The sequence below is a fragment of the Anthonomus grandis genome, chromosome 5 (assembly GCF_022605725.1).
Source record: "Anthonomus grandis grandis chromosome 5, icAntGran1.3, whole genome shotgun sequence".
In the NCBI taxonomy this organism is placed as follows: domain Eukaryota; kingdom Metazoa; phylum Arthropoda; class Insecta; order Coleoptera; family Curculionidae; genus Anthonomus; species Anthonomus grandis.
Genome location: NC_065550.1, coordinates 14,458,330 through 14,483,830, shown reverse-complemented (window position 1 = coordinate 14,483,830; position 25,501 = coordinate 14,458,330). Strand labels below are relative to the sequence as shown.

Genomic DNA, 25,501 nt, shown 5'->3' with positions numbered 1-25,501 from the left:
GGGATGCTTAAAAAGTAAAGTGTATGTCGCGAAATTAAAAATATTACTCCAGATGTCATTTACATCGTTAAAAAAAAAAATTAAAATTGCCTTGGTTATTGTCAGGTTGTTAACAGTGCCCAATTCGAATATTTAATTTAGATAGGTATTTCTTTAATTTTACATTTTATCATCATTTTTCGTTCAAAATTGTTTATCTAACCACTATTCGTTGGCACCATATCCTTTGTAAACAAATGCGTTTTTTCTGATTCTGCATTAAAAAATGGTGGTTTCCATTTAAAAAACATATTGATGACATCGTATCCTTTTTTTGAGTCACACTGTATATTTAATTTCTACGTAGAAAAGCCCTAAACCAAATATTAAAATCGACGGGTTCGGGCATTTTTTTCAGAAACGGTCCATTTCATTTTTATGTATGCACTGTATAGTAACATCTCTAGTGAGTCAAAAAATATTAGTCTGATCTAGGTGAATGATAGAACAAATTACAATACGAGTAATATTTCTCACTTCGATAATTGTAGCACATGCTTCTAAGCTGCCATCGATAATTGGTGAATCTTGAGGTCAAAAGCGTCAAATTTCCCAAAGTTTTGTAAAACATATATTGCCACTCCACCCGCTCGTGCGGTATGTCTGGAATAGAAGGCTGCCCTATCATAGTGGTCTATGGTACTGTAGGCTGCTTCCTCATCTGTCAGCCAAGTATCTACTTCTAGCCGACTTGAGGGATCCAGATATTTAGCATAATTTTAGTTATTAAATTATTTCACTTTCCTAGTGTATGAATAAATGGATGTATCATATAAATATACAGGATGGCCAATCAAAACGAAACAAAGCCGATCATTCATATAAGTTCTATAAATTATTCTATTTTCTCAAAAATGAATGCATACAATTAAAAAAAATAATGCATTGAATTTAGTGTGAGAGTTTATTTACCTTAAATTTAATTACCTTTAAAATAAGGTATAACTTGACCTCTTATCCCATTTAGGATTTTAAGGTTCGGGCTCACCCCCGCGAGAGGGTTGAAACTGCAAAGCTGAGGATATGCACAAAATATTTCCCCCTTAAAATAAAAATCGACGGTGCGAAGATTACCCTTGATTTCTTTTGATTGGCCCACCCTGTATAATATAAATAGGGAATTAACTAGTTTATAGTTAAATTAAAACAGTATAATAAATATGTTAGCAGATTATTTATTTAAGAAAAAAGTATGTTATAAACTTAAACCCAGCAATGAATTATTTTAAATAATACAAAAACAATCAAATTTAAAGACTTAATCTTTCTCTGCAATAACAGTAAGATGTCTATCAATTTCCTGTTCACTTAAAACAGCAAATTTTGGATTATCCTTAGACACAACTCCTACTTCAATATCGCTTGGCTTAAAGTCTACTGCCAGGACACTAGAAAGGCAGCTAATGGCTAATTGAATAACATCATCCCCATTAAGGTCTTGCTTTTTCTTTAATTTCTTCTCTAAATAGCTATTAGCTTCAGTTTGTTTAGCACCTACAGCAATAGCTCTGTATCCACAGTAGTATCCTGCAGGATCAGCTTTATAGACACAGGGTCCCATGTCATCGTCAAAGCCTATCAGAACCATTGAACATCCCAGAGGACGCATTTCTGCATTTTGAGTGTAAACCTGGAAATTTATTTTTATTTAGTTACTATTGCAAGAAATAAAGGTCAGCTATTTTTTACATAAAATATGAATAAAATAACTTAATAGCTTAATAACTTACTTGGGAAATATCTGCTACTCTTCTACATAGAGCATCAATTGGCATAGTATATCCGTTTTTATATTTGAATTGGGCAGCTTCATAGCGAGCGCGTTGCACTTGAGATTTACTATCAGCCATCATACCAGTCATGACACAGCCAACATTGTCTGTAAGCTATATAAGCATTTTTGTTAAGAAATTCAGGTCAAATATATCAAGAATTTGTATTATGGTAACATTGAGCTTTGGGAATTAATTATAACTGGTGTGGTTTGTTGATCAATATTTGTCAAAGTGTAACATTAATAAAAAATATTTCAAAAGAATAACAGCAGATATAGTAAATCGAGACTAACCAAAGTTTAAACGTTTTTTGACACCTGAGACCAAATATGGCTGTATTAAGTACCTAAATTTAAGTTTTTTTTTTTTTTAATTGAACATTACCGACAATATTTATGTGATTTATTTTACCACTGACTCAAAGACACAATTTAGATACCGAAGACAAAATCAACACAGCTGAAGATATAATAAAATTGTTTAGTGAGGCAATAGGGACCGTCTTACTGTTTTCCGAAGACGAACTCCCAAATAAAAGCGACGTAACAAATTTGAAACGGGCAGCCCTAAGAATAAATTTACCAGTTTAGCCTATAAAGTAGGATGGTTGGAGAAAGAAAATCAAATGATGCTGCAACAAATAGGCGATATAAACGATAATCAGAAAAAGTTTGAAGAATTATGAGAGGAACATATACCAACTCCTAAGCCCACAAATATTAAGCCACAGTCGACAAAAACATACAGTACGATATTGAAAACAAAACAGTCAATCGAGCAAGAGGGAGAAAACTCGGAGAAAAAATGGGTAACTCCTCCTAAAATAAATAAATATAAGACCCAAAGAATCAGATAATTCCAGGAAAGTAATGCAGGAAGTAAAAAAGAACCTTTGAAACCCTTGACAGGAAAGAAACATTTCAGGAATGGAGGAATAATTATTGAGTGCAAAGATATAACTCAACAAAATGCTCTACAAAATGCACTCAAAAACTCCAAGATTCTGCAAACCAAAAAGTTATAAAACACAGATCCTATGTTTTTGATAACTGGCATTGAAAAAAGTTATGACCCAAAATACTTTGTTGCAGAACTAATAGAAGAAAATCCCGACATAAAAGTTATATTTGGAGACGATGTGAACAACAAAATAAAAGTCATCACTAAGAAAGAATGCAGAAATAAGAATACAAAAAATTGGGTGCTACACACTAAAGCTGATATCTTTAAATGGTTTATAAAAAATGAACCTAAGTTTTAATTTAACTAAAGCTTATGTACAAGAATACACCAATCTAGCTATGTACTTTAAGTGTTGTTACTTTGGTCATGTTGCTAAGTATTGCAGAAGTGAGCCATGCTGCTCAAAATGTGGAGAAAAACATGAAAGTCACCAATGCCCAGAAAATACTACATTAAGCTGCCCTAACTGTAAAAGGTTGAACTTACATGACAAAATCCACTCGGCAGGTGACCGAAATTGTCCAGCTTTTTTGCAAAAATTAAACAAAATGCGACAACAAATAAACTATTCAAGTGACAATCAACATTTTTTGGACCAAAAACAGGCTCAACTACAACTAGGATCAGTACACCAAAATGTTCAATCAATTGGAAACTCTCTGGATAGATTAAACCACCTAATTGAGGAAAACTCCGATTGCAAATTCATCTGTATCATCAACAGAACATTGTAAGAGAAGGGATTAGCTTCAGATTTTCCAGATTAGAAACTTTCATTTAGCTTCTTCCTTTTGCCGTGAGAAAGGATATGGTGGAGTAGCAGTGTACATGGAAAAAAATATACTTTTAGGTGACTTTAATATTGAACTTTTAAAACCTAATAGAAATAAACAAGAACAATTCTCAATCATGAACTCATTTAATTTCTATCCAACAATTACAGAAAAAACTAGGTTGAAAAAAATAGTTGCATGGATAATATATTTATCAATATTGATATTGCTTGTATTCTAGGCATGGCTTTGCAAACATCGTCTTTCAGATCATATTTAATCATATTTCAGATCATAAAGGGCAAAAAATTTTCTTAACTAAAAACCAGTATACATACCCAAAAAAATACAAACGATTTTTTTCTGAAGCAAACAAAACTTTTTTTATTATGGAAAACTGGGCTGACGTTTTTGGTAGGGAACATTGTGATGTAAATAATCCAATGGGGAGCTTTTGTGAATATATTTGAAACAATTTTTAATCAAAGTTTTTCAAAGAAACTAATATGTAAGAAAAGTAAAAAAGAAGATCTCTATAAATATAATGATAAAGTGAGGGAAGTGAAGGCTAGATTATATATTCTTTTCATATTAAAACAATGTTTTCCTATGTATGTGGATGGGTACAAAATTGTAAAAAAAAAGTATGATGACCTGCTGATAAAACGTAAATATAAAAAATATGAAAATAAGATAAGACACCAGATAATAAAAATAAATGTATGTGGACTATATACCAAGAAGTTTCTGGGAAAGTCATAAATCAAGAACCATCTATCACTGGGCAAGCTGCCAATGATTACAACAATTTTTTGCTTAAAATAATACCTAATCTCTTAAAAGATTTAAAACAAACAACATGGAAAACGAATATAGCAGCTAACCCTTGAAGATTCTTGTTAAAGCCCATAAACCCAAGTGAACTTTTAAGTATTCTTAAAAAAGTAAATAAATTAAGCTGCGAAAATGATGATATACCAGTAAGTATTGTCAAGGTTTGCATTCCAACCATATCTGAAGTTTTCGCAGATCAATTAAAATGTGCACTCATTAAGCCAATCTACAAAAAAAGGGTGATCCTAATGAATTTGACAACTATAGATTTATCAGCCTACTTCCAAGTTTTTCAAAGCTGTTTGAGTTGACAGTTTGCAATCAGCTTTTTAAAAGATGCAATATTTTATCTGATAATCAACATGGATATCTTGCAGGTAGATCTACACAAACTGCCATATTTCAGTTCACTTGTGCAGTTTTGAGAAATTTGGAGAAGAGAAAGCTTTCATTGGGAATATTTTTAGACCTAGGATTGTTTAGATAGAAATTTATTAATAAAGAAATTACAGTTATATGGGGTGAGAAATAATTTCTTAAAATGGATCACTTCTTATCTCAATAATAGACACCAACAAGTAGTGGTAGAAAGCAGCAGATCACAAATTCAGGCTACAGATATAGGTTTACCACAAGGGAATATTTTGGGGCCTTTCTTATTCATTGTGTTTATAAATGACTTGTCTTTTGAAATTATTGATAATATTCAAACAGTATGCAATACCCTAACAATATTGGCTGATGACACAAACTTATTAGTGGCATCTTCAAACATCTCTGAGCTATGTCTACTGTTTAAAAAAAGCAAAGATTGATTTAATAAAAATAAGCTTATATTGAATGAACAAAATACAAACGTTCTAATTTTTAAAACAAAACAAAGAAATAACCCCAAAAGAAGTAAACTTCAACAAAATTGAGGTTGAAGTGCAGGCATCAACTAAATTTCTGGGTGTACATATTGATGAACTCTTAGACTTTTCAGATCACATGGAATATTTACGAATTAAGCTGAATAGTTTGTTTTTGTTTCTGTACAGTTCTAAAATACCTAAATGAATGGGCTAGAAGAGCCTTGTATTTTGCAAAATTTGATCCTATCAACCCAAGACACCATCAGAAATCAAATGCTTTATTGTCAGAAAATGTACATTTTATCGACAAAGCTAAAGGAAAAAAAAATACAAATATAAACAAATAAACATAAAAAAAATACTCAGACAAAATACACACAAAGTAAATAGGTACATAACAAAACAAAAATACTGTACAAATTATCAAATTGTACAATTTGGTCGAAATACATAAATAAAATAATTTTTATATACAAATATACAGACAATTAAATGTATAAAATTGTCAAAAACCTTAGTCTCAAAAAAAAAACAAACAATAAAAAGCAGGCAAACATTTTGCAAATAAATAAGTAGCTAATAATGCCAGTGTGTGTGCTTTAAAAGGAAATTGAAAAAGTCTTCTACTGTATATAGGGCTTTTTGCAGTAGTAAAGATTTTAGGGCATTGCGAAAACAACTAAAAGTAGTCATCAATTTTATTACGGAAGGCAGATGGTTGTGCATTTTTATTGCTGCATAAAGTATAGAGTTCTTTACTAATTCCGATCGTGGAATTGGCAGATGAAAATTATGATACACCATTAATAAATATCTCTATCAAATTATCAATACAAGCTGTACACAATTGGGACTGCACACTGAGACACATAATACTCTATGGAGTAAGATTATATAGACTTGCCCCAGATTTAGGATTCCCTAATCTTAAAACTTGCTGGGTTCAATTATTTAGATATATTTTAAGATCATATTTTCCCAATGTACTAATTTTAATATGACTATATTTCACTGGTTCTTCAAAGGAAAGAACCTATCTAGCAGCTACTGTTTTCTCTACTTAGTTTAGATATTCAGGAAATTTGGATATTATATTTATCTATACATCTTCCAAACACTTAAAAGTAATTCAGGTAAGTGAACTAAACATAGAACTAAAACTAAAAAAAAAATTACAATAATTATTTCTTTAATAGACCAGCATTTAGTAGCATTTCTGCATTACTTAAAAGAAACTGTTGGTTTGAGAAATACTTGTGCAGCTACCAACAGATCAGGTTTTAGTACACAAGTGCAATATTCAGACTGGAGACCTGAATTACTGAAAATTAATCTTGATGTTTAAATTTTAATTAATAACAACTGCATTACTATTATATGCATTATGGTGTTTCAATATAGTGATGTTAGCAGTCTTCACCAAATTAGAGTGAATATATTTAAAATTTCAATGCATCAGAAAGCGACTATTATAGTACAGATTTATAGGGGTTATGTCTCTTTTAAAACAGCCGACCATAACTTCTACATTTTTTCACCGATTCACATAATTTTAACACCAAAACTTAAACAATTCTTTAAAGCCTATTGTAAGATTTTCTGAAATATTTAATTGATTGTTTTAGTAGAATTTAAATTAACCAAAACAAAGATAAATCTAGCATTTTTTCTAAAAAAGTCTATAATTCCAAGCATAATCCGAATTCGAAGTGTAGTCCCACTATGCACTTCTTCTGTTGCTTCCATCTTGAAATATTAAAATGTTTCGAAAAGATCAAAACTGTGCCCTCTCTAAAGCACCTCTCTCTCACAGATGATAAAACTTCAAATCAATTACCACTGCATAGGAAAATCAGAAAGCAATTGCATGAGCGACTTGAAGTTGGCAAGGAGGACCTGAGAATTGTTTATAGCTACTGTGTTCCAAAAATTGTATCTGGCCATGGGCAGCATTTAAACTGAGTGATTTGTCTAACAGGAAGCTTTCTGTACTGTATCAGAATGTTCATGGTCTTAACAGTAAGACTCATGCTTTTTATAAATCTGTGGGTGAGACCAAGTATGGTTTGGTTGTGGTATCTCAAACTTGGCTGCAGGATGGTGGCTACAACAGGCTTGGCAATGTTATGATATATAATGTATTCATGGAGTTGTTCTCCAATAAAGGATATTGTATGAATTTTAGTTTGTACTGCTTCTAGAAATAATATAATCATTTCTTAAACCAACAATTTCTTCTAAGTAAGGCAGAAATGCGACTAAATGCATGGTAAAATTGGTACATTGAGAAAAACTTATGATCTTAAAATATATCTAAATAATTGAACCCAGCAAGTTTTAAGGTTAGGGGATCCTACATTACAGAACAATTGAATTTACACTTTAATGCATCAACAATAAAATACCAGAATACAATTTTTTTCAGTGGTTTGTGTTTTCTTAGAAAAAAAATTATGAACATAGATATCATTTTACAGTCTCCAAGGTGGCCTCTTAATAGCATGCACAGACAAAATATAACTATTCAGATTTTTTTTTAAATATGAATAATTTTCTTTCTTTTAACATTTTCTGTAAAACATGCCTATGAGAACAGATTATTTTCATCACCTTTTTGTTTTCTAGAAACATACTTAACATTAGCCCTATTTCATTATTTCTTATAGTGTCCATTTCACATTTTTTTATTTCTAGTCTAGGTTTTCTGGCTTCCTCTTATAGATGTTGTATATATTTAAATACTAGCTATATAAGTACATATCAGATCTTAATTACAAAATAAAGCATAGTGACTGAAAAATATTAACTTTAAAATATATCCTTTAATCAACTACAAAAATATAGTATTTTCCTAAATATTTTTAAAAAAAGTAATAGTATATTAAATAACCAATATACATATATATTTTACATATTTTTATTTAAATAATTCCAGGACAGTGATTTGTCATTTTAATAATAATTTTCATATTTAATCTTATTGTGAATACTTATGTCTACTCGAGTATGACACATCTGCTGATAATTGTAACAGTAGGCAGTACTTCTGAGACCTCCATATACCTTACATTTATTGCCTTACATTTCCTTGTGCCTACATCTATCAATGTTTCATTTACATTGTTAATAACAACTCACAGTTTAGAACTTTTTTAGATATACACCAGATATAGTAGAAATATTATAACAGGCTCTCTAGAACCAGATGAGGCTCTGGCTCCTATTGTGTCCAGTTCTTTAATGTTATTCCAGTCCATATAAGAAATCTTCAAGCCAGGAAACTTTTTAGAAAAATTAAATTATATTTGGTAAATGGTGCCTTTTATTCTTTTAAGGAATAAAGTTTGGTAGTTGAAAAGCATTTTTAATTTCCTTTGACTGATGATTCTGAATAATGTTCTTGTTGCATTAAATTACTCTTTTATGTCTTGAATATGGATTACTGTTGATGGAGCTATATCTGGCTGTGCATTTTTATGTCTTGATTCTGTATGAAACTTTGTTCTCTTTATGTATTCTGTTTTATATTTATTTGTAGCCATTAGACTTGCATCTTGACTTGTACAAAACACATACTGTGTAATATATGAATAAATATTTGATTTGAGTATAAACTTAGATGTCTACTTACTATTTACTTTTTAGGGCCCTGAAATTAATGGTGGTGGAGTGATTGATAGCATAACATAATTAACCAGAGTGGTGTAATACAGTAACAATAATAAGAGCTTCTGAACTGATAAATAAGCCAATTTTGAGGTGGTTTTTGGCAACACCTAGCACTTGAAGACACTAATTATTAAAAAGAAAGTTTTAAATTTACCTGGAAAAGTCTAGTAATAGTACTAGCATCGATAAGCTTATCAGGCACCTTCCTTTGGGTAACACAGACAGCAGTATCAACTCCTTTAACAGCTACAGAAGTGAGGCCGGCCTGGTTAATAGCTTTAAAAGCATATTCCACCTGATATAGCCGTCCTTCGGGAGAAAAAATTGTAATGTGTCGGTCAAAACCGGCGCTACTTCCTCGCGACATTTTTGTTTAGTGGTTTTCTTAGGTTTAAAGATAAACTACTTTTTTCGAAAATCGAAAATCATTCAAAAGCAAATTTCCAGGATGATTGTTGATTTTCTATGACAATTGACAATTGATATATCTGACAAATGTCAACCATCAAGCTAGTACTGGAAAATAATCTCGATATAATTTAAAAAAAACGCGCATCGAGTTTGGCAAGCTTAATGCCCGATTCTCACATAAGCAGCATTGCCGAACGGCACAACGCGCCAGTCGTAGCTTCATATCGTATAGGCTATTTACACTTAAGCGGATTTTGGCAACAGCATAAGCCTGTTCTAGAATTTAGTTTTCGTTTGAATATATTTGTCGGATGTGAAAATGAAGTCGGACATGTTTATTGACATCATCATCATACATCATACATCTTTATCATCAGATGATTTTTTGCTTGTCGCTGCACATGTCACGAACATGAACAGAAAAGAAGGAAAAAGAAGTAACAATATTGGGTTCATAATATATTTCGAGCAGGGCTAAAGGAAGGCGAATTACACACATAATTTAGGCGACTTCAGCTAGATGAAAGTACATTTTATATACAGAGTGTTCATTTAAAAACTTCTCACCACGGATTTATCGAAAACCACTGTTAAAAAAAAAACGCCGAAATACGTCAAAAGGTTTGTCAAGGGGGACAACTTTCTAACCTAAAATTACTTCACCCCCTTTCACCCTCTGCCCCCCAGGGTCATCCCCTTACAAATTTTAAACGGCAAGGGGTATCGAGTAATAGCTTTTTTAAAAAGTCTTTCAAAGTCTTTTATTTTGACGTTTGATTTTTTTAAATCGCTCGATTCGTTTTCGAGAAAATTTAAAAAATCTTTGTTTATCTTAATTTGTTCAGATAGAAAACAAAAACATGAAAATATTAGTTTTTATTTCAATAAGTGTTCAAAATGTTGCCCGTTTTTGGCCAAACAATGATATAGGCGATGTTTAAATTCCTGACGGACATTTTCAAAAACCTGTTGTGGGATATCATGGTAGCTGCCGATGATGCGTTGACGAAGTTCATCCAAACTTTCAGATTGGAGAGTAAACACAATAGATTTCAAATGACCCTATAGAAAAAACTCTAACGGCGTTATATCAGGAGATCTAGCAGGCCATTCTATAGGCCCCCTTCGCCCTATCCATTTATCTGGAAACTCGTCGTCTAGCCATTGCCGAACAGGAAGAACATAGTGAGGAGGAGCGCCGTCTTGCTGGAAATATATTTCAGACGACAAGTCTATATATTTAAACTGATTTAAAGTTTACTTAGACATAATTGAAGTATCTACTATTTTTTCTTAAAAGAAACACAAAGATTATCATTTAATTTCAACCTTCCAGGTTATTGGCTACAGGAACCGACTATCAAACGCTGTCATTTACCTTTAGAATAGGACACTCCACCTTACAAAATATTATAACTCATGCCAATTATGTACTTACCATAGGTAATAGCTGTAGATGAAGCTTCTTATTGCAAAACCTACCTTATCCGTCCTTATTCAGGGAGCAGACTACCACAAGATAAAAGAGACTTAAATAACCAAAAAATCCGAAAATGCTTTCGGAATTCTCTGTCAAAAGTACAGGCCTTTTTTAAATAAACTACAAATTCATCCAAAAAATGCAGACAGACTTGTTTTGTGTCTTCATAATTTTCTTAGAAACGACAATGGTTTATTAAGTATATTAGGTGAAGAAAAAAAAGAAAATAAACTGCCAATTTTTTTCATCTCTACATCATATTGGGGAAAAGTTTTTTGCCGATGCCAGTGCACTAAGGGACAGGTTTAAAAAATACTTTGTCTTCTGCAGGAGCACTTCCTTGGCAAGAAGAGACAGTTAGTACCGGAATATTATAAATAAATTGCCTTTTTTTGTTAAAATAAACTGTTTATTTATAACACTGTTATATAAGTTTTGTTTTTTATTTTCGTGCCCATTTTAAGAATAATCAATACAAAAATAAAAACAAATGAATAATTTAACAAATTCTAAAAAGGGCATATTGACGATTGTATTAATAATATCGTCAAGAAAAATCTTATTTTGCCACAGAAACTCAAAAATAATTTTACTTCGACATATGCAAACCTTTATTTTTCAGTAAGATTTTAGCTTCTGTATACTTGTATAGTGGTCTTGAGACTTAAATGCAGTAGAAATTTACCACTTTCATTAATTTTCTTCCCAATTTCTGACCATTTAATCTCCCACCTATTTTAATTGCTATAATTTTTATTCGCCATGTCGTATAGTTCTTTATATTCCCAGTTTTAATTAAAAATCATACGTATCTTGGGTGAGAATAAGCCTTAAGACTTCTCACTTTTCACCCAGTCACCACGTGAAAGTAGTCAGGGCTGGGATTCTAAAATCACGACTCGACACGATTACTCGATATGACTGATTCTAAATAAAATTTTCAATCGTGAGTGTCTTGCGGATTGCCTATTTTTTAACGATTTGTCGACGACACGCTTGGGTATATCGTATACACCAGACGATATAGCTTCTTCCTTTTTGCTTACGTGCATAATGTAACAGCATCCTTTTTTAAACGTATTTGTTTCATTTATTGTTTACCAATAGTCATACCAGGCATATTATCTATGATACCAGGTTTTCATTAGTATATCAAGAAGCTTTCTTAAACACAACAACTAATAAATTTAATTCGAACCTATTTTCCACAACCTTCTGTTAATAATAGAGGCAGTTTGTGTACATTCAGTTTTTGTACATTCATTAATTTTTCAAATATAAGAGATTAGTGAAATTATTAAATTAACATTTATAGAGAGATCCAATTTCCCTGGCGTTCTAGGTCCTATTGATTGCACACATGTTGCCATATTAAAACCAAAAGTGGATGAACACAACAAGTTTTTGTGATTTTCCATGAATTCAATTATGATTTTCCAATGGATAGTAGTGGTTATAAACGACAATTTTTTTATTTTAAAGAAATAATATGGCGTATATTTAAATAAAAACAAACGGAGGCGAAAAAAATTAACAAAATAAATATAAATTCTTAGTGTTTACCAATAGAAAAGACAATTGACGTTTCCATCTGTCAAATATTAGGGAAAATAACAAATATATACCAAGAAACCTAAATCAAATCGAATAAAACGAGTTTAGCCGACGATTTAAATTTAGAATCACCCTTGTCGTCACGACCGAGTCGCGATCGAATTCGAAGTCGTGATCGTATCGAGATCGAGTCGTGATTTTAGAATCCCAGCCCTGAATAGCCAAAGTCGTTTAGACCAGAGGCGGCGCGTGCTTTAAAAAAGTGGGGAGGCGGCGAAAATGTTTGAAAAATATTCTATGTAGATTAATGAAATAAAAGAATAAGTAAAATATAGGAATAATAAAATTCTATAGAATTTTTTAAAAACGCCTAAATGTCTTTTTAAAGATTTCTAATAATATAAAGTAATTAATTAATTCTCAATTAAAAAATCGTATAATTAATACAAACAAAAATCTGAACCAAAATGAATAATAAATCTAGTATATAATATAGATAATAAATATAGTCTATTAAATTATTTAGATCTTCTGCCTCTGATTTGAGATATTTTCTTCTATGAATTAGCAGGCAAGTTTCATGTTTTAAAATAAGGCTATAATCATTTTTAGAAAAGCTCAATTTAATTTTTTCAATTAGAAGATCAAGGGAAACAAGAAAAAAGTTCACGCGTAGGAAATCTTTTACGTTAGAGAAGTTAAACGCAGTATTAGATTGTTGGTCTAGCATTTTAGGAATTTTTATTTGGCATGGTAAACTGACTCCTTTAATTTTAACCCCTAATTCTTTAATTACATTTGACAAAGATTTAATTTTATCAAAAAATTTCAAAAAAAATTCAGCCGTCCTGTAGCAATTGTTGCAATGCAAAGTAGCAATTGTTGTACTTATTTTTGGAACAACCAAAGAACTTGTAATTTCGGTAGCTTGTAGATGCTTTGAAAGTATCGTTGCTGTACATAATATTAGTTCTATTAAATATAATATAATAATTATTATACTATAATAATTATAGAAATTAAAATCCTGAAGCAGCAGCTGAAACTTTTGGATTAGCAGCATCATTTGAAATTATAATTAATGTTTTAATTATAACAGGTAAAAGATGAAGTACCGTTCTTACCGCGATATGATCCATAGTCCATCTAGTTGGTGATAAACTGAGTCAAAAACATTCTAAGATCCCCAAAAATTTCTCATTTATAAGAACTTTTTTTTCTTGAATTTTGCAGAAATTAAATCCTATTGCTACCATGTGAAAGATCAGTAGTTTCATCCACAATAAATGAAAACCAACTAGCTTTATTAATTTTCTGTACTTTATCTTAAATAATCGATTTGCCAATTACACTAATTAATTCATTTTGCGAATCTTTGCTTTTATAACTACACATTTTTGATTGCAATAATAATTTAAATCAAAACTTTTGTCCTCAGATCTTAATTTTAACTATTCTAAAGAATTATCCTTATTTTCAAATTCTGCACTTTCTTTCTTACCCCTAAAAGAAATACCTTGCTTTTCCCAAAAATAATATCGTTTCCAAAATAAACTTTAAATATTCCCTATTTTTTTAAATTGCTTATCTATGCAAGCTATCTATTTGACATAGTACGCTATTTCCTGTTGACTTCTTTTTCAAAAAAAAATAAGATTTGCGTCTCTTGTGAACTGCCTTTTCATGTTTCTCAACATTTTCCAAAGCTTTCTTCCAGTTTTTCACTACCGTTTTAATAAAAGCTTCATCTGCGCATCCTGGTTGATTGAAACAATAGAAACGATAATAAAAACAAAACGACGCATCTAGTTTTGTGCTATATTCCAATCAAGTAAAACATTCATATCACTGACATTGAACGCTTTTCTTACGAACGCCAAAGTTTGATGTTTAAACAGTTGTCGAGGTTGGAAAGGTCCTTCATCAGCATCATTGCCGAGATCTTTTTTTTTGTGAATTGGAAATCGTGTCGTCAGTGCAAAAGCATGCTTTTTAGCTCATGTTAAAATGTCAGCGTTTAAAGTCTCTGGCTGTAATATACTATCATCTTTCTGCCTTGTCTCTGAAAGAGGTAGTTTTTTAACGAAAAAAATTGACAAGCAATGTTTATTTTTTGGCCATATTTCCAGAGGAAAACTATAAATAAATTACGACTTTAAATATAAAAAAATAATATTAAATAAACGATAACAATCAAATAAAAGACGAATACTTTATATAACTCCGTACCCTTACACCACAAGAATAGACAAGTCAATGCAGATTTGCCAAGCATTCAGAGCCGAGCCGCGTGAACCGATGCAATCGTTTGCTTCGTATCGTAAAGCAGATTTTTAACTTCTCCATTTTGTAAGACAGTGTAAGACTCCAATTAGTAAATAAATGAATCTGTAGAAATTATTTACATCCTTGTATGTAAGGATACGTATGTATTTTTTAATTATAACAAGCTTCCCAATAAATATTTTATTAAGATATACAAAAAAATGGCTTAGACTAAAACAGCCTTACTGAGAAGTACCCCAGTAGGAAGGAAAAAGGATTTAGCTTGCCAAAGCCAAATGTTAAGTGGCGCAGAATACAAAATTTCATAAAGTTGATTTGTTCGAGTTTTACGCTTTATATTGGGTTATGGGTGTAAAAAGTCAAAAGTATACAAAATGGATATTCATAACTTTGGTATGGGTCTCAGAATAATTATATTTATAAAACCAATCAAGTTAAAAGTGAAACTTTATTATAACAAAAAAGGATAGATCGTTTAATTTTGAATCTGTTGGTTTGGAAAAAATAAAAAAAAGTATAGCTCCTTTGACAAGAGAAATAACGTTTCACATAAAAAGATAAATAGACCTCTGTAAAAACGCTATCTAGTTCATCTACCCAAAATCTCAAAAAAATAAGCGTCTGGTATATAATGAGTTTTTTTAAAGACATTTTAGACATATGATATCACTTGAGTTTTTCAATTTCGGTAAAATGGGATAAGCAGTTTTTTAATTAATCAAGAAAAATTATTTTAAAATTGTCAACCCTATATCAAAAATGATCTCACCTATTAAGACATCCTCTTCAGAGAAATTCAAGCTACAACTTTCGAATCCAACAGTTCCAAAATTATACTATGTACCAAAAATCCATGAAGCTGGCAATAGAATGAGAGACACCAAGTGTTTCCACTAAAGGATCTCCAACTTACAACATGTAAAAGTTTTTGGTGAAGCAATTTAAGACATTAAGATTATCTTATGAATGTTTTTTAGTCTAAAATAATTAGCACTTTATTTTACAAGCTAATGATTTAATTTTAAGTGAACATGAAATTCTTGTTTCTTTCGATCCTCTAGTAGAAATACTCTTCATGAACAGTTTTGAGTTAAGTGTAAATAATATTTTTTAATATTTTCTTCTACAAACAACTGCTTAAGTAAATGTATATTGATAATGGATTTAGAATTATTGATAAGCTAATTAGATAATTAAGTTTACCTTAAAAGTTAATCTTAAAAACTCTAATAGTCAATTTTATATCTTCTTATAGTCAATTTTATAGCTTCATTAGTGTTTAAATTTTGTTCAGCTATGCTTTTGGATTTTTCATTCTATTAGGTACATCGAAGCCACCGGAATATAGATAGTAATACGTATCTATATTACGGTGGCTTCGGTTACATAAGTAGTTTTAGTTGAGTTTTAATCTTCTCCCGAAAATGCTAAATTCATTGGCGAAACACATGTCGAGATAAAATAAGAGTTTTGGTTAGTGGTAAAATTGTTTTATGATTTGATTGCCACACCAAATGTTCCAACAAGAGGATTATCAATTTGTATTATTTGCAATGCGTTTCATAAGTGATTAGGATGGTGTCTCTTGGGCAAGTTCCTTGTGATGACTTTGGGCATAAAACTGCAGCATAGAGCATATTTGGCTTATCTGACATTTACTGGAAATCTGTCAGGCAATATTTATTTTCTTGACGGTGATGTTTTTGAAAAGACCCATAATGTCGTTTGTTATTTGCGCAGAAAAGGGCAGTAAGGAGAACTGCAGGATTGAGATTTGAAAAGGATTCCACATAGGTTTTCGTTACATCAACGAAGTTTAATTAGTAACTTGCATATCAAACACGATGAGATCGAAGCTCTGAATATGCAACATTTAGTAATTTTAATAGCCCAAATCATCAAGGAATCCTAAATTGATATAAGTCGAACAAAAGCGATATAGGTAGCAGAAAAAACAATATTTAGACATGACTAAGCTGTAAGTGCGTTTTTGTGCTGCGTTTGATCATATTAGACCAAAAATTTTTTCGAATGAACATTTTGAGTTGGCGCAATAAATCAGAGCTTTGGCACCAATTAAATACCTTAGACGAAACTTGGATACATCAATCTAAGCTCTAAAGAAAATTACAGTGAAAAAAATTGCAAAGAGACAAAAGAGTTCCAAAAAAATCAAAAACTGTTTTTTCGGCTAGAAAAGTTATTGTTTTTTGAGTTTTGGAGTTAAATTATTCGATTATTTTCAAAGAAGAAAACTTTTCATAGGAGCATTGTCCCTATTAAGTCGAAGGGGCATATCTCAAAAAATACGAATTTTGAGATAAGCCTGCCAAACATACTATTTTTTTTATATATTTTATTATACAAAATAGATATTACATAAACAAAATAGGTCTGGGCGTAACTCCTAATAATAAATTTGAAGATTTGACGAGCTGCCGAAAGTCGACTTACGCCCCTTCGTCGTATACTGCAAACGAAAATATTGGGGTTTGAAATACGGCGAACAGGCGTATTTCGACTTACGTCTCTTAGTTTTATAGTAAATTCAATAATATTAAGTTACGTTCGATGACAATTACTTTACTGAACCAATCGTGATTTATATATTGATAATATTGAGCAAGTTAGTTATGCACTCTATCTTGATGTTTTTCGTGGACTCCGTTTATCTTTCGATCATCCAAAAAAGGATCAGTTCGAATTGTGTTTCACATATCAAAAATGCGATCCTGCCAAAAAGCTGGAACTAGAAGAAACCTACCAGCAGCATGTACTTGAAAAAAAAAAAGTTCGCGAAAAAACAATACAAAAAAAGTGATCCTAATCGTTTAGAAGTTTGCGCTGTGTTCGACCTTCACCAAGAGATTTTTTTATGAATCACTAATGAGAGTAAGTTATTTTATCGACGAAGATTAGCAAATTATAACTTGAGTACATATAACATTAAGACTAAAGAGTGCCATTGTTTTTTGTGGCATGAAGGTTTTAGTAAGCGAGGTTCCAATGAAATTGCTACTTGCTTATTTAAATACCTAAATTTTCTTGATGACAACGGCATTACAAATATTAACTTATTTTCAGATGGCTGTAGTGGTCAAAATAAAAATTCAACAGTAATATCAATATTATTGCTTGTGGTAAGTTTGTCTAAAAATATAGACACTATTTCTATTTATTTTTTTGAACCCCCAGTTGGCTTTAATTATAAAACTTGCTAGAAGGAATAATCCATACATTGTCCATATGCTAGCGTCCGACGATTTTATGAATTTTACACAAGTTTTAAATGATCTTAAGATCCTTTCGGTAAGAAAGAATCATGCAGGGAACAATATTGACTGGAAAAATATACAGATTTGATGGTATGGTAACAGGCCTTATGTAGTGGCTCCACACAAATAATAAAACTCAAAGAACATACTGATTTCTTTAAAAAATTACCCCATTAGCAACTTCTTACTATACCTAACGTTTTCTTTGGTTTAGGTCTGTTTTAAAGTTTTAGTAACTTCTAAAAACCACCGTTTTCTTGAGTATGAATTCATTTACTTTTTTTTAAGAATAGAGTTTAAGTTGTGTAGTGCAAAATAAGTTTAGTTACAGTTATTTATGTAATATGTTTATTATTTTTCATGAAATATAAGTTCACTCAATTTTAAATGTCAACCTAAAACGATTTTCATAAACAAACTTGAAATTAGTTTTTGTTCTTGAGTGTTTATGTTATTGGTTATATCTAAAAATGAGTATTCTATCTATATGTTTCAATTTATTTATTTTTCCCTTTTGTTATAATAGTTTAAGTTGTTTAAAGCAAATTATTTGTATTATTTATAGGGCGTAAGTATGTATTTTTTTTTATTATTTTATTATTTTCAATATAAAAAATGATAGCATACGACCAATAGGCGTATCTCTTTTACGGATGATTTCTCCCTATTGTGCGAATAGTTTTGTTTTAAAAAGGTGTACTTCAAAAATTCCGCTACGATTAACCCTTTTGAAGATATTTACATTTAAAGTTTTTAATGCTCTTCATATAAACGACATTCATAAACTATTGAAATTGCTTTATTACACTGCCCATGAATTGGAAAATACAGAAGGTAAATAAAAAAAATGAATATTTGCCAGTAAATGATCGTAATGATCTCCATTTGTCTCAATACATTTTAAAATTTTTACTAACAGATCGCAAACATGACTCAGCAGCAGTTAATATTTTTACCATTTATTGCTCTCTTGTGATTCTATTGTATTTTCGTAAACAATTAATTTTATATATCCCCATATGCAAAAATCCAATGGGTTAAAGTCTAAACTTTGTGCGGGCCAAGATCTTTGACTTCTACGTCATACGCAATAAGTAACAATAAATAACAATACAGAACTATCAATAAGAATGCAATAAAAGGTAATAGATAATATTGTCACTAATTTTCAGTGGTGCCAGATGTATAATTGGAAAAGCGGTAGTCGAGTGGCGAAAAAGCGGTAGATTTGAATTAGGAAACGGTAGAAAATATATTTTGACGTATTATAAGTTCGCGAGAAAAGGAAATGAATGAAAAGACTATTTTACTAATTTTGTTTTTATTAAATCTTAAAAAAAAAACAAAGTGGACTGAAAAACGCCTGCCTATATTTATTACTATTCTAAATCCGAATCAAATAATGTGTCTGATTTTTTGTACATTTGGCTATTGTGAAGCCTCATTAAGTCTGGTGTTATGTTTAAATTAAAACATTCATTCTCAATATACTGCTTTGAGTGCAATAGTCCAATAATGGAACTGGTAGATAATGTATTTCTTTGGTTTGTTTTTAACAAATTTATATGCGAGAAAATTCTTTCCACATTCGCTGATGAATGCGACAAGCTAAGAATTTTAAACGCAAAAGAACAAAGTAATGGATATACACATGTACCATCTGCATATTTTTCACTATGAACTTTGACCCAAAAACTTGTTATTGAATCTTCATCTTTATGCTCTCTGGCCAACTGAGAGTTTCTAAGAAGTCTCCACTCCATATCAAGTTATTGAAGTTCCGAATTTGAAATTAAATTCGGAAAATATTTAGCTAAGGGAACAATTGACTCTTTTTCACCCTTAGATATTATTTTTTGATTTATAAGATCCATAGCTTTTAATATATCATTACCAAAGTCATACCTTTTTAAAATCTGCTGGGCTGCTTCTATATAAAAATCTAAACATCGGGTTTGCAATATATGTTTTTGCTTTACAGATAATTTGTTTGACAAGAGATATTGTATAAGTTTAGCCCCTAAATATAAGTTTTCTAAAGGTTTGAAATTGTTTGGATTTTTAACATTAATTTTTTCAATAGAATATTGATTTAAAACCTCCTTTTTAATAAAAAAAATCTAAAAGGGTTCTATAAGTATCACACATACGTGTGTGCAAATTGTATAATTTAGGCTCAGCAGACTGCATTTTCTTATTAAGGCTATTAAATAATGGCAAAACATGTTCCAAAAACAACAGAAATGCTAATGTTAAGGGATCTTCTAATTTGTGATAAATATTTGCGGCCGCTTGAAGTTTATCACTTGCATTGGCATCGACAAAATATAATTTCAAAGCATTATATTGCTCAATTATTCTACGCACTACAGATTCTAAGGACAACCAGCGCGTTTGGGACGGATGTAAAATCTTGTGAATTTTAGTATGAGTGAACTTCTGAAATTCCTATAGAGTTTCAACTCGTTTAGGACTATTACATACATAATTGTAAATATCACGTACACAATCCTCCGTAGCTCTTGGAAGTTCTAGACAGGCATAGGAGGAACACAAATTGAAGCTGTGACATATACATTTCATTAAAAAAATTTTGGGAATATCATTCTTTAGTCTTGTTACAACCGAATTTTGTTGGCCTACCATAACACTTGCACCGTCCGAAGCAAATCCTATGAGATTTTCTAAATAGGGAATATTATTTTTTTAAAAGAAATTCGCAATTGACATTGTACAATGAACATGTTGACATTCTAAAAAAAGAAGCAGAATCCAAATTAAAGAACTATGAAGTACAAGTAACAAAATTAAGGCTACCGAGGTTCAAAATAATAGGATGTACCACCAATCTTAGCGAAAAGGAGATAGAGAACTCTATAAGAAAGCAAAACAATTTTATCACCGAGCAAAATAAACTTAAAATAACATATAATAAAAAAGCTAGAAATGACAAAGGTAAATCCATAGTTTTTGGTGAATGTGACCCCATTTTATTTAGTAAACTGATATATGAAAAGAAAATTTTCTTTGGTTGGCAAAGGTATCCAGTATACGAGGATTTGAGTATACAGCGATGTTTTAAGTGTCAACAATTTTACCACAAAATTGAAAATTGTCCTAATGAAGCTGTATGTGAATTTTGCTCCAACAAACATGATGTATCTGAATGTCCGAAATTACAAAAAAAATGCGTCAACTGCATTTCAGCAAACATGAAATACAAAAGTAATTACAACACAGTTCATGAAGCAAACAACCCAGAATGTCCATCTTATCAGTACCAGTTGAATCTTCTGCGAACGAAAATAGATTATCATGGGTAATCTTAATGGTATGTGAACAACCTGAAATAGTACTATTACAAAACCTAGAAGTTCTGGATAATGTATCGCATCAGGAGACTGTCGACAGTGAATCAATTACAAGTAAAATTAATCTCAATAATATTTTTTTTAATATTTTACATTTTAATATTAGATCTATACATAAGAATTTTAATGAACTAGTAGCATACTTGCAAGCTTATGAGTTAAATTTTAGCGATATAATTGTTTTGGGAGAATCTTTTGAAAGTTATGACAATCAATATAATATTGACGGCTATGAGATGTTTTATAATGGAGCAAAATATAATAGAAATGATGGTGTTGTCATTTTTGTAAAATCCGATATAACTTTTGATATTAATCACGTTTTACTTAAAAATTCAAATGTTACACTGAGTCAGATCAATCTAAAAAAAGATGCCACTACTATCAGCGTGATTTGCACTTACAGAACCCCTAATACAGATAAACGCCTTTTTTTGAATGACCTTGGAATTTATTTACAAGAATGTAAAAAAAGTGAATTTAATATTTTTTTGGGTGATATTAACATAAATATTTTAAACAAGGATGATGACTGCGTAAACTCATATCTTTCCCTTTTAAATCACTTCGGCTTTTTATCATGTGTAAACTCTCCGACAAGAATTACCCCAGAAACAAGTACATGTCTTGATCACATTTTCTTTAACAAAAAAAATAATAATACGATGCAGGTCAACTCATATTTACTACATGCTGATGTGACAGATCACTATCCCGTTATGTTAAACATATCTAAAAAAAATTTTAATTGCAATAAAAATAAACATATAATTAAAAAAATAAATAGACTAAATGAACAAATTTTCTATAATCTTTTACAAGAAGAAAGCTGGAACACTGTCCTATCTGAAACGGATTCAGCCAGAGCAACAGATAGTTTTTATAAAATTTTAGTAACCTATCGCGACCAGGCCAGTTACACAAAGACGATTCACATAAAAGAATATGAAAAACGTAAACCTTGGATAACCAATGGTATAATAACCAGTATAAAGAAAAGAGACAAAATGAAAAAACTACTTTTGCAAACTTTTAATGAAAATGATAATCTGATTTACAAAAATTATAGAAATAACCTAAATAAACTAATAAATAAAACTAAACACACATATTATAAAACGGAAATTGAAAATGCTGGCAGTAATCTTAAAAGAGTTTACAAATTAATAACAGAAGCGACTAATGGTCAGTCAAAAATTAAAAAAAACATACTTCCCATTGTAAATAATAAAACTAACATCCCCTTTACGAATATCAAGAGTTTGGCCGATTATTGTAACAATTACTTTACTAACATTGGACTGGAAATGTATAACAAAATTAAAACTAGCCAGAATGAAATAGATGTAAATACAGCCTTGTTGAATTCATTTTATTTAAGTCCAGTTGATAATAATGATATAATTAAACAGATTAACAATCTTAAGAACAATAGCTCTCCAGGGATAGATAACTTTACCTCTTCTTTAATAAAAAAGACACATTTATTTTTAGTTCGCCCCCTCGCCCATATTATTAATTTAATATTCACTACGGGAAAAGTCCCTGAACAATTTAAAATATCAATTGTGTCACCTATTTTTAAATCCGGAGAAAAAAGTAATATAAATAATTATCGACCAATCAGTGTAATAAATAATTTTGCTAAAGTTTTTGAGAAGTGCCTGAAAGATAGGTTAATGACATTTTTGCAAAGTAAAAACTTAATATCGAAACGACAATACGGTTTTCTTAGTGGGTCAAGTACAACAGATGCCCTATATCAACTTACTAAACAAATAACAGATAAACTGGAAAAGAACAAGAAATGTATTACAGTATTCCTGGATTTGGCAAAGGCCTTTGATACTATGCCCTATGATCTTCTCTTGGATGTTTTATCTTCAAATGGAGTTAGGGGCCCAGTATTGGAGGTTTTTCAAAGTTATTTAACTGGAAGGCAGCAATATTTAAAAATTGAGGATACATTAAGTGAACCATTAGAAATAAAAATAGGAATACCTCAGGGAACCGTGTTAGGACCTTTACTGTTCATTACATATATTAACTCACTAACAGAATTAAAAATTAAAGATGGTGCTGTTATATCATACGCAGATGATACGGCAATAATTTTCTCTGGAACAACATGGGAAAATGTGAAAGACAGTGCAATAATCGGAATACGTAAGATAAAAAACTGGCTAGACACTTTTAAATTATCACTTAACATATCAAAAACTCACTATATTGCATTTTCATTAACTGAAGCAAACCGCCCATCATTTCATCATTTCATCTTTGAAACCCTTAAATGTGGTACAAAATTATATTTTAAAAATCATGTTTGGGAAAAATAAACTATATTCAACCAATTTATTGTACTCATGTGATATATTTGATGTCCGATCACTTTATGTTTTGGAAGTTTGTTGCTTTGTTCATAAAAATCCTGAACTGAATATTGCTGTAACACATACCTTTAATACTCGCAATAAGATGAATGAACACTTAAAAACTCCCAAAAGTAATACAAATTTAAATAAGCGTTTTATAAATTATTTTGCACCAAAAATATTTAATTTAGTTCCAAAAGATATAAGAAAAATAGCGAATAAAAAAAAATTTAAGAAATCTTGCAGACATTATATTTATACAAATAATAAAAAAGTTAAAGAACTATTTAACAGCAGTTAAAATTATAAATTGGAATTTATATAGGTTAGGTTTAAGTAACCGAATATGTAGTTTAGGTCTTAAGTGAATATAAATTAGCATCAGATGGATTTATTGATATTTTGTAATATAAAAAATCTTGTTAACAGGCTCATTCAGGTTTTAAGTTACCTAGGTGCCTATGAGTATGTTCCTACATTCCTACATTCATGTAATTTATATTATTATGTATTGATGTATGAATAAATTAAATTAAAAATAAAAAAAAAATAAATAAAAAATAAATAAAAAATTAAAATTAATTTCTCCATATATATCCGAAGCTGCTGCATTTTTCATTGGAACGAGTGTTAGAAATCTATCATGAACCCTAAAAAATATATTATTGTTATACATGTAAGTATGTATGTATTTTCATAAAAATATCTACCAACCATTGCCAAATGTTAAGTCAGTTGATTCGTCAATAATCAGCGAAAACTTTACAGTTCTTAAAATCCTGCATGTTTCTTCAAAACTGGATACGCCTATGACATTTTTTATCAAAGCTGTTGTCTTAGTTCGGCTGCATTTTATATTTTTTGCTATTTCCGAGTCCGTGCAAATGTTTTTTAAAAGAGAAGGAGAACATATTCCTTCTCTTTTAAAAAACATTCAGTTGGTCAGCTTAAACGGTAAGTTATGCTTAGATATAAATGCCGAAATATATAAATCTGCTTTCTTGGTTGCCGTGTCCATTGTGGTTTTATTTTTGCCTTGAGCAATAAATGATGTTAATGTTGCCTGACTAGTAGAATCAACCGCCCTACACTTTTTTCTATGCGCCTCACTATCTTGGTGCCTTACTAACTGTAATTTTCATTAATAAACTTACATTAATACTTTTATTACATATTGTACAATACCCCTCATTTTTATTTGCACTAGGCACTAACCAGTTTTTAAACTCAATTTGCCATTCCTTCTTATACTGCTGGTTATATTTTCGCTTTTTAATATTTTTTGATGAGGTGCCTTTATTTTCTTCATCCGAACACATCGAATATCTCTAATTAAAATACAGTGAGTAAATAAACGGCATAAATCTAACTTAATTCGACAATATTAACAAGTGTCGACAAACACAGCAAGCTAATGCTCTTGTGAATCCCCGCTACAGTCACGGCCGACCAATCAGGCAGAGCGATCAGTATTGGCACTTATTGCATTTTCGGCTGGTTACACGGGTTGTTAAAAATAAAGTTTGAATTTACATTCTTCGTTTTCCTATTAAAAAATTAAGTGTATACTTTTATAATTTTGTATAGTTACTCATTTTTTAAGACCGTACGAAAAACGATAGATATTTTATGTTTTGCGGTAGAGCGGTAGACAAAACGCTAAAACGGTAGATCTGGCACCACTGCTAATTATGTGATTTTGATTTTTTATAGCCACTCATCAACGTAACTGACAAGGACATAAGACCTGACAGTGACAATGACATTTATAATAATTCTTCTTGTCAGGCGCAGCCTACTTAACAAATATTGTAACCTGAAGTAGGAAAATTAAATTTTATT

General features: G+C 30.6%; 2 protein-coding genes across 2 annotated transcripts in view; one reads left to right on the top strand and one right to left on the bottom strand.

The window, feature by feature from the left end:
• The window catches only part of LOC126736580 (ATP-dependent RNA helicase DHX30-like), a 47,371-nt gene extending 38,828 nt beyond the window's left edge, over window positions 1-8,543 (top strand). Inside the window, exon 13 of the mRNA XM_050440987.1 lies at window positions 8,395-8,543. The gene's annotated coding sequence lies outside the window, so the exon portion shown is untranslated. The remainder of the gene's footprint in view (window positions 1-8,394) is intronic.
• LOC126736603 (proteasome subunit alpha type-6-like) lies at window positions 1,199-9,383 on the bottom strand. The gene is made up of 3 exons (XM_050441043.1): window positions 9,062-9,383; window positions 1,770-1,925; window positions 1,199-1,669 (listed from the first exon to the last, which is right to left on the bottom strand). Exons 1-3 carry the CDS (start codon window positions 9,272-9,274, stop codon window positions 1,298-1,300), a joined length of 741 nt encoding a protein of 246 aa, XP_050297000.1. The 5' UTR covers window positions 9,275-9,383; the 3' UTR covers window positions 1,199-1,297.
• Window positions 9,384-25,501: the final 16,118 nt, after the last annotated feature.

Coding starts and splice junctions, on each gene's coding strand:
- LOC126736603 (XM_050441043.1), bottom strand. CDS start 9,274: ATGTCGCGAGGAAGTAGCGCCGGTTTTGACCGACACATTACAATTTTT. Junction 1,926..9,061: donor CTATTACTAGACTTTTCCAG/GTAAATTTAAAA, acceptor ATGCTTATATAG/CTTACAGACAATGTTGGCTG. Junction 1,670..1,769: donor GAGTAGCAGATATTTCCCAA/GTAAGTTATTAA, acceptor ATAAATTTCCAG/GTTTACACTCAAAATGCAGA.